Below are 16620 nucleotides of genomic sequence, written 5' to 3' on the forward strand. Positions count from 1 at the left end.
AATGGCTGCCAAGCTCCACCCACTGATGACATCACTGTGTGTGTGTGTGTCTTTGCATGAGTGTGTGTGTGTCTTTGCATGAGTGTGTGTATAGGTAGTCTTTGTGTATGTGTGTGTGACTGCCTGCATGTAAGTGGTCCTTCTATGAGTATGTGTGTATATAGGTAGTCTTTGTGTGTGTGTGTGTGTAGGTAGTCTTTGTGCGTGTGTGTGTATAGGTAGTCTTTGTGCGTGCGTGTGTGTGGGTGGGTGGGTGCCTGCATGTAAGAAATCTTTGCATGAGTGTGTGTGTGTATAGGTAGTCTGTGTGTATGTGTGTGTCACTGCCTGCATGTAAGTGGTCTTTCCATGAGTATGTGTGTATATAGGTAGTCTTTGTGCGTGTGTGTGTGTGCAGTGTGTGTGTGTGTGTATAGGTAGTCTTTGTCCGTGTGTGTGTGTATAGGTAGTCTTTGTGCGTGTGTGTGTGCAGTGTGTGTGTGTATAGGTAGTCTTTGTGCGTGTGCGTGTGTATAGGTAGTCTTTGTGCGTGTGCGTGTGTATAGGTAGTCTTTGTGCGTGTGCGTGTGTGTGCCTGCATGTAAGAAATCTTTGCATGAGTGTGTATGTGTGTATAGGTAGTCTGTGTGTGCCTGCATGAGTATGTGTATGTATATTGGTAGTCTTTGTGTGTGTGCGCGCCTGCATGTAAGTAGTCTTTGCATGAGTGTGTGTGTGTGTGTGTATAGGTAGTCTTTGCATGTGTGTGTATAGGTAGTCTTTGCGCGTGTGTGTGTATAGGTAGTCTTTGCGCGTGTGTGTGTATAGGTAGTCTTTGTGTGTGTCTGTATGTAAGCAGTATATGTGTGTGTGTATAGTCTTTGTGCGTGCGTATGTAGTCTTTGTGTGTGTGTGTGTATAGGTAGTCTTTGTGCCTGCATGAAAGTAATCTTTGTATGAGTGTGTGTGTGTGTGTATAGGTAGTCTGTGTGTGCCTGCATGCAAGTAGTATTTGCATGAGTATGTGTGTGTATAGGTAGTCTTTGTGTGTGTATGTGTATAGGTAGTCTTTGTGTGTGTGTATGTGTGTGTGTGTGTATAGGTAGTCTTTGGGTGGGTGTGTCTGCATGTAAGTAGTCTTTACATGAGTGTGTGTGTATAGGTAGTCTTTGTATAGTATGTGTGTGTGTATAGGTAGTCTGTGTGTGTGTGTGTATAGGTAGACTTTGTGTGTGTGTGCCTGCATGTAAGTAGTCTTTGCATGAGTGTATGTGTGTGCTGGTAGTGGGTGTCTGTGTATTTGTGTTACATTGTTTATTCCCACCAGGCTCCTGTTTGCTGATCTGTAAAACATGTCCCCCTCCTAATATTTACAGGCATAATGTGATCAAACTTTCTGATTGCGGCTTCTCCACAGTCCCAGAACTGGAAGCAAAATATGACGGGGCGCTCACTATCCCGGAGACATGCTGGCCAGTAAACACAGGTGGTCTGGATGCCTGGAATAACAGATGTACTGAAATGAAAGTGTGTCCCAATTATCAGATAACAGACAAATTCTATTAATTAAATATACAGTGCAGCCGTGTGTTATTAATATGGCAATCAGACAAATCATTTAAAATCTGAATCTCTCTCTCCTGACTTTTTGCTGTGTGACAATTATTAGCTTCTCACCAGCTACGCTTGATGCCAACTGCCACCTGGCTCATGACAGCCCACAGTTCTGGGAGCAGAGACTGGTTCAGAAGATGAGTTATGTGTATGGGTTTATTATGACGGAAGAAGCGTTCATGTTTCGCTTTTAGAAACCAACATTGCTAATTAAATGTTGATATCCAGTAAGAGACAGGGGACATAATTATAGTGTTCACCCCCTTGCATGATGATATAGTCCTTTATTGTATCCCCTGTGAGAGCAGAGCTTACAATTAGTTATGGCTGCTATTCTCCATACACCCTCTCTTTTATAGGACAAGTCTATACCCTATTGTGTGCGCCACTGAAATGCACATTCCCACCTCCTAATCATTTATCAGCAAACTAACGTCTCACATTAGTCGCACACAGTCCAATGAATTATTATTGTTTTTAACACATAAATTACTCACAATGAATTATTCATATATTTTAAATGAAGAAAAAAATAAACCAATAAAAACAGAAGTGTCAGACACCTATAGACATCAGTAGCTATGAAGACTGAACATATGACGTCAGGGAAGAGCGAGTAGCCTAATAAATCAATCTATGGACTCTTCAGTCACAATCCAGTATAGCCTTGTGCATTTTCCAAAAGAAAAGTTCAAGAAAGTAAGAAGGCACTTTTAAATGAAAAGCACAAATACTTTGATAATGTGACTAAAGGGTAATTCCAATGCAGCACTTTACTTATGTGTTTAAACCTTTTTTCAGGGCTTAAACATTTAGTAATCTAGGATCAGTAATACAAATTTTTTTATTAGAGTCATTTTTATATCAGAGTGTTCCTTTTTTCATGTAGGGGTGTTACAACCTTATAATTAATTTAACCCTTTGAGTGCTAAGCACATTTGAGGGTTTTTTAATTTTACATTTTTATTTATTTTTATTTTTTTTTTACGTTTTTTTCTTTTCATTTCAGACGTATACCATTGGAAAGGTTAGGCGATTACCTTTCCAATGGTGGGTCTTGGGGGTCTGTAGCTGCTTAGATGCCTGAGATACAGGCTTTTAAGCAGCATGCCCCCTTTCCCTATATTGTTAATTGTCTTTTTTTACATAAAGTTGCGTGGTAACGTCATCACGTCATTACGCGTGATGTCACCACGCAAAACGGGAAGCCCCGGCGATGCCTGTCAGTCTACAGGCACGATCGCCGGGGTAGGAGCGGGTGGGAGCCCCCAGATCTCTCTCAAGGTGGGAGAGTGCTAGCGACGGCTCTGAGCCCTCGTTAGCACCTGAGTGAGAAACTCTGCAACGGCTCAGTAAATTTTGATGCTAAAGTGCCCGGTTTTTAAAAATTCGATTAAAAACAGGGGCACTTTAATTCATCAAAATTTACATTTCACTTGTGCTGTGAAAAAACATAATTTATGCTTACCTGATAAATTTATTTCTCTTGTAGTGTATCCAGTCCACGGATCATCCATTACTTGTGGGATATTCTCCTTCCCAACAGGAAATTGCAAGAGGATCACCCACAGCTGCTATATAGCTCCTCCCCTCACTGCCATATCCAGTCATTCGACCGAAACAAGACGAGAAAGGAGAAACCATAGGGTGCAGTGGTGACTGTAGTTTAATTAAAATTTAGACCTGCCTTAAAAGGACAGGGCGGGCCGTGGACTGGATACACTACAAGAGAAATAAATTTATCAGGTAAGCATAAATTATGTTTTCTCTTGTTAAGTGTATCCAGTCCACGGATCATCCATTACTTGTGGGATACCAATACCAAAGCTAAAGTACACGGATGATGGGAGGGACAAGGTAGGAACTTAAACGGAAGGAACCACTGCCTGTAGAACCTTTCTCCCAAAAACAGCCTCCGAAGAAGCAAAAGTGTCAAATTTGTAAAATTTTGAAAAGGTGTGAAGCGAAGACCAAGTCGCAGCCTTGCAAATCTGTTCAACAGAGGCATCATTTTTAAAGGCCCAGGTGGAAGCCACAGCTCTAGTAGAATGAGCTGTAATCCTTTCAGGGGGCTGCTGTCCAGCAGTCTCATAGGCTAAGTGTATTATGCTCCGAAGCCAAAAGGAGGGAGAGGTTGCCGAAGCTTTTTGACCTCTCCTCTGTCCAGAGTAAACGACAAACAGGGCAGATGTTTGACGAAAATCTTTAGTAGCCTGTAAGTAAAACTTCAAGGCACGGACTACGTCCAGATTATGCAAAAGACGTTCCTTCTTTGAAGAAGGATTAGGACACAATGATGGAACAACAATCTCTTGATTGATATTCCTGTTAGAAACCACCTTAGGTAAAAACCCAGGTTTGGTACGCAGAACTACCTTGTCTGAATGAAAAATCAGATAAAGAGAATCACAATGTAAGGCAGATAACTCAGAGACTCTTCGAGCCGAGGAAATAGCCATCAAAAACAGAACTTTCCAAGATAAAAGTTTAATATCAATGGAATGAAGGGGTTCAAACGGAACTCCCTGAAGAACTTTAAGAACCAAGTTTAAGCTCCACGGGGGAGCAACAGTTTTAAACACAGGCTTAATCCTAACCAAAGCCTGACAAAATGCCTAGACGTCTGGAACTTCTGCCAGACGCTTGTGCAAAAGAATAGACAGAGCAGAGATCTGTCCTTTTAAAGAACTAGCTGATAAGCCTTTGTCCAAACCCTCTTGGAGAAAGGACAATATCCTAGGAATCCTAACCTTACTCCATGAGTAACTCTTGGATTCACACCAATAAAGATATTTACGCCATATCTTATGGTAGATTTTCCTGGTGACAGGCTTCCAAGCCTGTATTAAGGTATCAATGACTGACTCGGAAAAGCCACGCCTTGACAGAATCAAGCGTTCAATCTCCATGCAGTCAGTCTCAGAGAAATCATCATATCAGAATCACTGATGCTCTCTCCTGTTTGATTTTGGCAATCAGTCGAGGGAGCAGAGGAAACGGTGGAAACACATAGGCCAGGTTGAAGAACCAAGGAGCTGCTAGAGCATCTATCAGCGTTGCTCCTGGGTCCCTGGACCTGGATCCATAACAAGGAAGCTTGGCGTTCTGGCGAGACGCCATGAGATCCAGTTCTGGTTTGCACCAACGATGGACCAGTTGAGCAAACACCTCCGGATGGAGTTCCCACTCCCTCGGATAAAAAGTCTGACGACTTAGAAAATCCGCCTCCCAGTTCTCTACGCCTGGGATGTGGATCGCGACAGGTGGCAAGAGTGAGACTCTGCCCAGAGAATTATCTTTGAGACTTCTAACATCGCTAGGGAACTCCTGGTTCCCCCTTGATGGTTGATGTAAGCCACAGTCGTGATGTTGTCCGACTGAAATCTGATGAACCTCAGTGTTGCTAACTGAGGCCAAGCTAGAAGAGTCTTGAATACTGCTCTTAACTCCAGAATATATATTGGGAGGAGTTTCTCCTCCTGAGTCCACAAACCCTGAGCCTTCAGGGAGTTCCAGACTGCGCCCCAACCTAGAAGGCTGGCATCTGTTGTTACAATCGTCCAATCTGGCCTGCGAAAGGTCATACCCTTGGACAGATGGACCCGAGAAAGCCACCAGAGAAGAGAATCTCTGGTCTCTTGATCCAGATTTAGTAGAGGGGACAAATCTGAGTAATCCCCATTCCACTGACTTAACATGCATAATTGCAGCGGTCTGAGATGCAGGCGCGCAAATGGCACTATGTCCATTGCCGCTACCATTAAGCCGATTACTTCCATGCACTGAGCCACTGACGGGCGTGGAATGGAATGAAGGACACGGCAAGCATTTAGAAGTTTTGATAACCTGGACTCCGTCAGGTAAATTTTCATCTCTACAGAATCTATAAGAGTCCCTAGAAAGGAGACTCTTGTGAGTGGTGATAGAGAACTCTTTTCCACGTTCACTTTCCACCCATGCGACCTCAGAAATGCCAGAACTATCTCTGTATGAGACTTGGCAATTTGAAAGCTTGACGCCTGTATCAGGATGTCGTCTAGATACGGAGCCACCGCTATGCCTTGCGGTCTTAGAACCGCCAGAAGTGAGCCCAGAACCTTTGTAAAAATTCTCGGGGCAGTGGCCAACCCGAAAGGAAGAGCTACAAATTGGTAATGCCTGTCTAGAAAGACAAACCTTAGGAACCGATGATGATCTTTGTGAATCGGTATGTGAAGGTAGGCATCCTTTAAGTCCACTGTGGTCATCTACTGACCCTCTTGGATCATGGGTAGGATGGTCCGAATAGTTTCCATTTTGAATGATGGAACTCTGAGGAATTTGTTTAAGATCTTTAGATCCAAGATTGGTCTGAAGGTCCCCTCTTTCTTGGGAACCACAAACAGATTTGAATAAAATCCCTGTCCTTGTTCCGTCCGCGGAACTGGATGGATCACTCCCATTACTAGGAGGTCTTGCACACAGTTTAGGAATGCCTCTTTCTTTATCTGGTTTGCTGATAACCTTGAAAGATGAAATCTCCCTTGTGGAGGAGAAGCTTTGAAGTCCAGAAGATATCCCTGAGATATGATCTCCAACGCCCAGGGATCCTGAACATCTCTTGCCCACGCCTGGGCGAAGAGAGAAAGTCTGCCCCCCACTAGATCCGTTTCCGGAGAGGGGGCCGTTCCTTCATGCTGTCTTGGGGGCAGCAGCAGGCTTTCTGGCCTGCTTGCCCTTGTTCCAGGACTGGTTAGGTTTCCAGGCCTGTCTGGAATGAGCAACAGTTCCCTCTTGTTTTGAAGCGGAGGAAGTTGATGCTGCTCCTGCCTTGAAATTTCGAAAGGCACGAAAATTAGACTGTTTGGCCTTTGATTTGGCCCTGTCCTGAGGAAGGGTATGACCCTTGCCTCCAGTAATGTCAGCAATAATTTCCTTCAAGCCAGGCCCGAATAAGGTCTGCCCCTTGAAAGGAATGTTGAGTAATTTAGACTTTGAAGTCACGTCAGCTGACCAGGATTTAAGCCATAGCGCCCTACGCGCCTGGATGGCGAATCCGGAATTCTTAGCCGTTAGTTTAGTCAAATGAACAATGGCATCAGAAACAAATGAGTTAGCTAGCTTAAACGTTCTAAGCTTGTCAATAATTTAATTCAATGGAGCTGTCTGGATGGCCTCTTCCAGGGACTCAAACCAGAATGCCGCCGCAGCAGTGACAGGCGCAATGCATGCAAGGGGCTGTAAAATAAAACCTTGTTGAATAAACATTTTCTTAAGGTAACCCTCCCTAAGTATAAAACACCACAGTCCTCTTACGACCTCCATCTTAGTTGAGAGTTGCAAGAGAATGACTGGATATGGCAGTGAGGGGAGGAGCTATATAGCAGCTCTGCTGTGGGTGATCCTCTTGCAACTTCCTGTTGGGAAGGAGAATATCCCACAAGTAATGGATGATCCGTGGACTGGATACACTTAACAAGAGAAAAACCCCGTAACTTTTAATCTTGACAGCAGCTCCAGATTCCTCCACCCGTCGCAAAGCCTCTTCCTGGGTCTAAAATGATGAATCCAACTTCCTTCAATCACGGCATTGAATCAGACACTGATTCCCCCGGGGGGGAAGCCATGATTGGAGGATGACCTATCCATCATTTCTGACGTCAGACATGGCTTGCAACGACCGGAGGAAGCTGGAGCTAATGTCAAAATTAAAAGGTAAGTTTTTTTTCACAACAAGTGAAATGTAAATTTTGATGAATTAAAGTGCCCCTGTTTTTAATCGAATTTTTAAAAACCGGGCACTTTAGCATCAAAATTTACATTCACTTTAAACTCTTGACAAGTTTTCTCTTATCCTTACAGTTACATCACTTAAGATCAGCAACTATAAAAAGTAAAATAACAGAGAGAGTAGCAAACTACTAGATTGGAATCTTCACAGGTTGAAGAATAAGTTCTGTTGAATTGCAGAATCTAAAAAAAAAAAAATCTATCTGATCAATATCATGGTTCTGACGCGTGAGACAAAACAATTTTTTATTTGAAGTAAAACGTGCATTAAAGGGACAGTACACTGTAAAATTGTTTTTTCATTAATGTATTTTCAATGACTTGTTATACCAGCTGCAGAGTATAAAGTGTATGAGAAATTACATTTTCAGGTTTATTTGTGTATATGAAGTAGCTGGTTGTGTGCTTTTAAACTACAACCTATTTAAATGGGTTGAGCCTGCAGGTAAAATCAGATCTCATTATGTTATGACTTTGTATACACACAGGTACTTCCTTATCTTATATTTGTCTGTAAACCAAAGTTCAACACTTTAAGAAAACAATGGAAAAATAAAATGTTATTACTAAACTATCCTGCACCCCACTGGGAGTGTAATTTCTTCTGCTGGCTGTGTTTACATAGGTTTATCAATAGCATAGACTCCATTATAGAATCTTTCAGTAAAGGTGGAAATCCCACAACCTAAATCAGCTATTTCAAATGCTAAAATAAGGATAAAGGAGCTATTTGTAAACAATTTAATAAACTCCAGCAGGTAAAATGGATCATTGGGAACAATTTAAAGCGGAGAACATTTTGGGGTATGCTGTCTCTTTAAATAAGGAAAGGAAATGCATCTTTTTGTGTTTGTAGAGTTCACCTGTAGTCTCATGATGTATGCTGGGAACTTCCAGCCCCGCCAACTTAGCAATTAATGAGGTTTTCCCAACACCGCTTTTCCCAGAAACAAAAATTTTGTATCTGGCAATATCAGTCGGAAACTGTGGGGAGAGTACTGGGCGCTCAAGGAGACCTGTACAGAGAGATAACATGGAGGGAGATTTCAGTTATGAACTGTTTTGCAATCCCTAATAACTCAGGAATTGTCTGATCTGTAATACACGGGGTGAACACAAACTGGAGACAAAATACAGACAAATGTTTGTTAGCACATATCCCATAATGCAACATTTTAAAGATGAGTATTCCAGCAGACACAAATGAAGTCTTCACTGACGCCTCGGAGCAGGCACAGTATTTGACTCCTGATCCCCTAGTCACAAGTAACACATACAAGTACGTGCATGCCACTAAAATAGTAATAACTAGAAGTATTTTTGCTAATAAAAGTATATTGTAAATATGCTTCTATTTAAAACTGTAATACGCCCATTTACATTTCAATGTTGACCTTTCTGTCCCTTTAAATTATGACACAAGCTCATTTGCATAAATACTCAACCTGGGAACGTTGAGTATAAAGCGCTCAACCTGGGAACGAACAATCGCATAATAGCTTGTTCCATGGCTAGTTAGTTACCACCCTAGAAGCAGCCTCCTTTTGCTCAACATGTGCCTTTCACAGAGAAGAACTTTCCTGAAGCATATCAGTCTGATCCTGACTTCACAGTACAGTCCAGCCCTGAAATACCAGGCAATCCCTCTCGGAACCAGAGAAACAGCAAAACCCCAGACGTACGTTTCAGTCTATTGTGGGCCTTGTCAGTGAGGTGCAGCCATATCCCTCTAGGCACACTGAGCAATTGGTCCACGTCTGGATTCCCGCATCACACTTAGGGAGACAAGCTCATTTATATCTGCCCCCTAACTAGCCAAAGCAAAGAATTCCAGGATCACAAATTCCACCAGGTCTTTCAAAGGCGAATCCCTGAACTGATCTTGATTTGCAAAACCTTGAAAACTGAGCTCATAAAATCATGTTTTGTTTTGTTTTTTTAAACCTTTATCTTATATTCAGATTATATATATATATATATCTCATGTAGAGAAGAGGCACACACAGGACTTAATTATCCAAATTTTTATTAACAATTCATTAATTCAGTCAACGTTTCGGTCCTCGCAGAGACCTTTGTCAAGACTGTTCTCTGCTATAGGCTACGATACGCTGATAGCATTCGTAGCCTATAGCAGAGAACAGTCTTGACAAAGGTCCCTGCGAGGACCGAAACGTTGACTGAATTAATGAATTGTTAATAAAAATTTGGATAATTAAGTCCTGTGTGTGCCTCTTCTCTACATGAAAGTTTCTACCTATCTACCATAGAGAGCACCCAGGCAGTATAACCTACAGTGAGTGCTTGGATCCCAATACCAGAAAGGATATATATATACACTAAACCCAAATTGTTTCTTTCCTGATTCAGATACAGCAGCAATTTTAAGCAACTTTATAATTTACTCCTATTATAAATTTGTATTCGTTCTCTTGTTATCTTTATTTCAAAAGCAGGAATGTAAAGCTTAGGAGCCGGCCCATTCTTAGTTCAGAACCCTGGGTAGCAATTGCTTATTGGTGGCTACATTTAGCACTACCCAGGTTCTGAATAAAAAATGGGCTGGCTCCTAAGCTTTACATTCCTGCTTTTGAAATAAAGATAACAAGAGAACGAATACAAATTTATAATAGGAGTAAATTAGAAAGTTGCTTAAAATTGCTGCTCTATCTGAACCATGACATAACTAAATTGGGGTTTGTACCCCTTTAACTATGAAACATTTAACTTTGAGAGAATTCTGTGTCTTCATCCTGAAAGAAGAGAACACACAATTTAACCACTGGTGCTTTCTTGTGTATTGCCACCATATCCACTCTAGACTGGGATGTAGCACATTTAAAGGGACAGGCAATTTAAAGAGACTTTTCAGTTTACGTCTATTATCAAACTTAAAATGTATTCTCTTGGTATCCTTTATTGAAAATCATACCTACGTAGGCTCAGCAGCAGTGCACTCCTGGGAGCTACACACATATTCCTCTTGTCATTGGCTCACTATATGTGTTCAGCTACCTCCCAGTCGTGCTCTGGAGCAAGTAACTGCAATAATAAAATGCGCTAACACATTACTGCATTTTCTTTGTGAATTTTATGTCCTTAATAAAAAAGAAATGCATTAAAGGGATAGTAAGAATAGGCGCTATAGGAAAGCTTTACCAAAGTACTTCCTTTTTCTCTTGCGCAGGATACAGCTCAGGTATTCTTTGCCTTGTGGGGACTGAAGCCAATCAGGATCCATCAAGGATCCCACTTGTGGAAAAGCTGCCATTTCCTACTATATTCACCTGAACAAAACATAGATTTAATACTTTAAAGGGAAATAATAATTAAAAAATCACATTACATTTGTTACAACATGCCATGTCTTGCTTTAGTGACCACAAAAGGGTTAGCACATAGGTAAAGCCCTCTAGAGAGCTGCAAGCATTGCAGATCCAGTAAGTAAATGGCAGGTGACTGGCCAGTCCTGCTACTGTTGCTTCTGATTGGCTGGCTGGCTGGCTAATGGTGTCCTGGCCAGGGGATGCAATCACTGTTTAACTCACTACAAAAGGTCTAAATCAATTTAGCTCATTTGTGGAAAATATATATATGATGAGCAGGTCCTAGGGTGGCTCTTAAGGCAGAAGTTTGTAGAACGCCTTTCTGCGACTACACCAACCACTCTCTCCCTGTTATCTGCTGGGCACCCAGTAGTTTTGTGCAAAACTGGCAACCATAGTGTGCACAATGGTACTGAAAAACACAGACATATGTCTCACACACATATCAAAGTGTACATGAGCAATTAGAGTATGTGCACATCAGACACACAATGTCACACAGCAATCTAAGACTATGGACGCCTCAGACACACACATACACAATGCTACACAGCAATCAAACAAAGTATGTGCGCATCAGACACACACATACACAATGCTACACAGCAATCAAACAAAGTATGTGCGCATCAGACATACACAGCAATCAAACAAAGTATGTGCGCATCAGACACATACACAATGCTACACGGCAATCAAACAAAGTATGTGCGCATCAGACATACACAGCAATCAAACAAAGTATGTGTGCATCAGACATACACAGCAATCAAACAAAGTATGTGTGCATCAGACATACACAGCAATCAAACAAAGTATGTGTGCATCAGACATACACAGCAATCAAACAAAGTATGTGTGCATCAGACATACACAGCAATCAAACAAAGTATGTGTGCATCAGACATACACAGCAATCAAACAAAGTATGTGCGCATCAGACATACACAGCAATCAAACAAAGTATGTGCGCATCAGACATACACAGCAATCAAACAAAGTATGTGTGCATCAGACATACACAGCAATCAAACAAAGTATGTGTGCATCAGACACACACATACACAATGCTACACGGCAATCAAACAAAGTATGTGCGCATCAGACATACACAATGCTACACAGCAATCAGAGTATGTGCGCATCACACACACACACAAATGACACATAAATCTAGTGTTAGACTATTTATGTTACACACACAATGACACAAATTTAGTGTTAGACTATGTATGTCACACACACAACACCTAAATCTAGTGTTAGACTATGTATGTTACACACGACACATAAATCTAGTGTTAGACTATGTATGCCACACACACACAAAATGACACAAATCTAGTGTCAAACTATATATGTCATGCACACAAATAACACAAATCTACTGTTAGACTATGTATGTCACGCACAAATGACACAAATCTAGTGTTAGACTATGTATGTCACACACACAACACATAAATCTAGTGTTAGACTATGTATGTCACACACAAATGACACAAATCTAGTGTTAGACTATGTATGTCAGTCACACACACAACACCTAAATCTAGTGTCAGACTATGTATGTCACACACAAAATGACACCTAAATCTAGTGTTAGACTATGTACGTCACACACACAACACATAAATCTAGTGTTAGACTAAGTATGTCACACAAAAATGACACAAAAATCTAGTGTTAGACAATGTATGTCACACACACAACACCTAAATCTAGTGTCAGACTATGTATGTCACACACACAATGACACATAAATCTAGTGTTAGACTATGTATGTCACACACAGACATAAATCTAGTGTTAGACTATGTATGTTACACACACACAATGACACATAAATCTAGTGTCAGACTATATATGTCACACACACACAACACATAAATCTAGTGTCAGACTATATATGTCACACACACACAACACATAAATCTAGTGTCAGACTATATATGTCACACACACACAACACATAAATCTAGTGTCAGACTATGTATGTCACACACACAATGACACATAAATCTAGTGTCAGACTATGTATGTCACACACACGACACATAAATCTAGTGTTAGACTATGTATGTCACACACACGACACATAAATCTAGTGTTAGACTATGTATGTCACACACACACACACAACACATACATCTAGTGTTAGACTATGTATGTCACACACACAATGACACATAAATCTAGTGTCAGACTATATATGTCACACACACACAACACATAAATCTAGTGTCAGACTATGTATGTCACACACACAATGACACATAAATCTAGTGTCAGACTATGTATGTCACACACACAATGACACATAAATCTAGTGTTAGACTATGTATGTCACACACACGACACATAAATCTAGTGTTAGACTATGTATGTCACACACGACACATAAATCTAGTGTTAGACTATATATGTCACACACACGACACAAATCTAGTGTTAGACTATGTATGTCACACACACAATGACACATAAATCTAGTGTCAGACTATATATGTCACACACACACAATGACACATAAATCTAGTGTCAGACTATATATGTCACACACACACAATGACACATAAATCTAGTGTCAGACTATATATGTCACACACACACAACACATAAATCTAGTGTCAGACTATATATGTCACACACACAATGACACATAAATCTAGTGTCAGACTATGTATGTCACACACACGACACATAAATCTAGTGTTAGACTATGTATGTCACACACACGACACATAAATCTAGTGTTAGACTATGTATGTCACACACGACACATAAATCTAGTGTTAGACTATATATGTCACACACACGACACAAATCTAGTGTTAGACTATGTATGTCACACACACAATGACACATAAATCTAGTGTCAGACTATATATGTCACACACACACAATGACACATAAATCTAGTGTCAGACTATATATGTCACACACACACAATGACACATAAATCTAGTGTCAGACTATATATGTCACACACACACAACACATAAATCTAGTGTCAGACTATGTATGTCACACACACAATGACACATAAATCTAGTGTCAGACTATGTATGTCACACACACGACACATAAATCTAGTGTTAGACTATGTATGTCACACACACGACACATAAATCTAGTGTTAGACTATGTATGTCACACACGACACATAAATCTAGTGTTAGACTATATATGTCACACACACGACACAAATCTAGTGTTAGACTATGTATGTCACACACACAATGACACATAAATCTAGTGTCAGACTATATATGTCACACACACACAATGACACATAAATCTAGTGTCAGACTATATATGTCACACACACACAATGACACATAAATCTAGTGTCAGACTATATATGTCACACACACACAACACATAAATCTAGTGTCAGACTATATATGTCACACACACAATGACACATAAATCTAGTGTCAGACTATGTATGTCACACACACGACACATAAATCTAGTGTTAGACTAAGTATGTCACACACACGACACATAAATCTAGTGTTAGACTATGTATGTCACACACGACACATAAATCTAGTGTTAGACTATATATGTCACACACACGACACAAATCTAGTGTTAGACTATGTATGTCACACACACAATGACACATAAATCTAGTGTCAGACTATATATGTCACACACACACAATGACACATAAATCTAGTGTCAGACTATATATGTCACACACACACAATGACACATAAATCTAGTGTCAGACTATATATGTCACACACACACAACACATAAATCTAGTGTCAGACTATATATGTCACACACACACACAACACATAAATCTAGTGTCAGACTATATATGTCACACACACACAATGACACAAATCTAGTGTCAGACTATATATGTCACACACAAATTACACATAAATCTAGTGTCAGACTATATATGTCACACACAAATTACACATAAATCTAGTGTCAGACTATATATGTCACACACACACAATGACACAAATCTAGTGTCAGACTATATATGTCACACACACAATGACACATACATCTAGTGTTAGACTAAGTATGTCACACACAATGACACATAAATCTAGTGTCAGACTGTATATGTCACACACACAATAACAGACATGAAACTAAGAGTATGAGAGCAATAGACACACAAACAACAGTGATGCATTGGAAAGTAACAGTGTTTGTCTCAACAACACAATAACACACAGGGCCCTATTATAGCACATATGGAAGAGAGGCATACACAGGTATCAGACTGAGAGGGTACGCACGTACACCCCAGAGTGTGACACAATAAACTCACATGCTAGTTGTTACCCAGCGCTGTCACTTCCGTGCATGGCAAGTATCAAAGAGGCGTGGTTACTGTTACCAGGGAGATAGTATGACGGTTGCTAGACAGACAATTTACTAACTATACGCGCTGCGTACGGATGCCTTGGAGGGACATAACTCGTGGTTTCCGTTGTTGTTTATGTCACGTTATCACTGACTATCCAGTTAGTAGTTACTAGGTTTTATTAACGTGCTCACCATAACACACTGTAAACCAAAGGGTTAATGTTTATTGGGGCTACAGAGTCATCACGTGTGTGTATAGGGAGATATGAATATGATGTTACTTGATAATAACCAATGCCATATGGTTGAAAAAAATCTTTGATTTTGTAAGCAATAATTTCTTTGTTTTGCTGTCTCAGGTCAGTCATTGCCCTTCCTGCAATAGATGAATAGGTCATTGCCCTCGCCGCAATAGATGAATAGGTCATTGCCCTCGCCGCAATAGATAAATAGGTCATTGCCCTCGCCGCAATAGATAAATAGGTCTTTGCCCTTCCTGCAATAGATGAATAGGTCAGTGCCCTCGCCGCAATAGATGAATAGGTCAGTGCCCTCGCCGCAATAGATGAATAGGTCATTGCCCTCGCCGCAATAGATGAATAGGCCATCGCCCCTCGCCGCAATAGATGAATAGGCCATCGCCCCTCGCCGCAATAGATGAATAGGCCATTGCCCTCGCCGCAATAGATAAATAGGTCATTGCCCTCGCCGCAATAGATAAATAGGTCTTTGCCCTCGCCGCAATAGATAAATAGGTCTTTGCCCTTCCTGCAATAGATGAATAGGTCAGTGCCCTCGCCGCAATAGATGAATAGGTCATTGCCCTCGCCGCAATAGATGAATAGGCCATCGCCCCTCGCCGCAATAGATGAATAGGTCAGTGCCCTCGCCGCAATAGATGAATAGGTCATTGCCCTCGCCGCAATAGATGAATAGGCCATCGCCCCTCGCCGCAATAGATGAATAGGTCAGTGCCCCCGCCGCAATAGATGAATAGGTCAGTGCCCTCGCCGCAATAGATGAATAGGTCATTGCCCTCGCCGCAATAGATGAATAGGTCATTGCCCTCGCCGCAATAGATGAATAGGCCATCGCCCCTCGCCGCAATAGATGAATAGGTCATCGGCCCTCGCCGCAATAGATGAATAGGTCATTGCCCTCGCTGCAATAGATGAATAGGTCATTGCCCTCGCCGCAATAGATGAATAGGTCATTGCCCTCGCCGCAATAGATGAATAGGTCATTGCCCTCGCCGCAATAGATGAATAGGTCATTGCCCTCGCCGCAATAGATGAATAGGTCATTGCCCTCGCCGCAATAGATGAATAGGCCATCGCCCCTCGCCGCAATAGATGAATAGGTCAGTGCCCCCGCCGCAATAGATGAATAGGTCAGTGCCCTCGCCGCAATAGATGAATAGGTCATTGCCCTCGCCGCAATAGATGAATAGGTCATTGCCCTCGCCGCAATAGATGAATAGGCCATCGCCCCTCGCCGCAATAGATGAATAGGTCATCGGCCCTCGCTGCAATAGATGAATAGGTCATTGCCCTCGCTGCAATAGATGAATAGGTCATTGCCCTCGCCG

General features: G+C 41.3%; 1 protein-coding gene across 1 annotated transcript in view; it reads right to left on the bottom strand.

Moving 5' to 3' along the window:
• Nucleotides 1-15015, bottom strand: part of CPLANE2 (ciliogenesis and planar polarity effector complex subunit 2) — a 25674-nt gene extending 10659 nt beyond the window's left edge. Inside the window, exons 1-4 of the mRNA XM_053690257.1 lie at nt 14995-15015; nt 10522-10649; nt 8226-8378; nt 1354-1478 (exon numbers count right to left, since the gene is read on the bottom strand). Coding sequence (XP_053546232.1) covers nt 1354-1478; nt 8226-8378; nt 10522-10633 — 390 coding nt within the window. The 5' untranslated portion in view covers nt 10634-10649; nt 14995-15015. The remainder of the gene's footprint in view (nt 1-1353; nt 1479-8225; nt 8379-10521; nt 10650-14994) is intronic.
• Nucleotides 15016-16620: the final 1605 nt, after the last annotated feature.

The sequence above is a fragment of the Bombina bombina genome, chromosome 8 (assembly GCF_027579735.1).
Source record: "Bombina bombina isolate aBomBom1 chromosome 8, aBomBom1.pri, whole genome shotgun sequence".
Classification (NCBI taxonomy): Eukaryota; Metazoa; Chordata; class Amphibia; order Anura; family Bombinatoridae; genus Bombina; species Bombina bombina.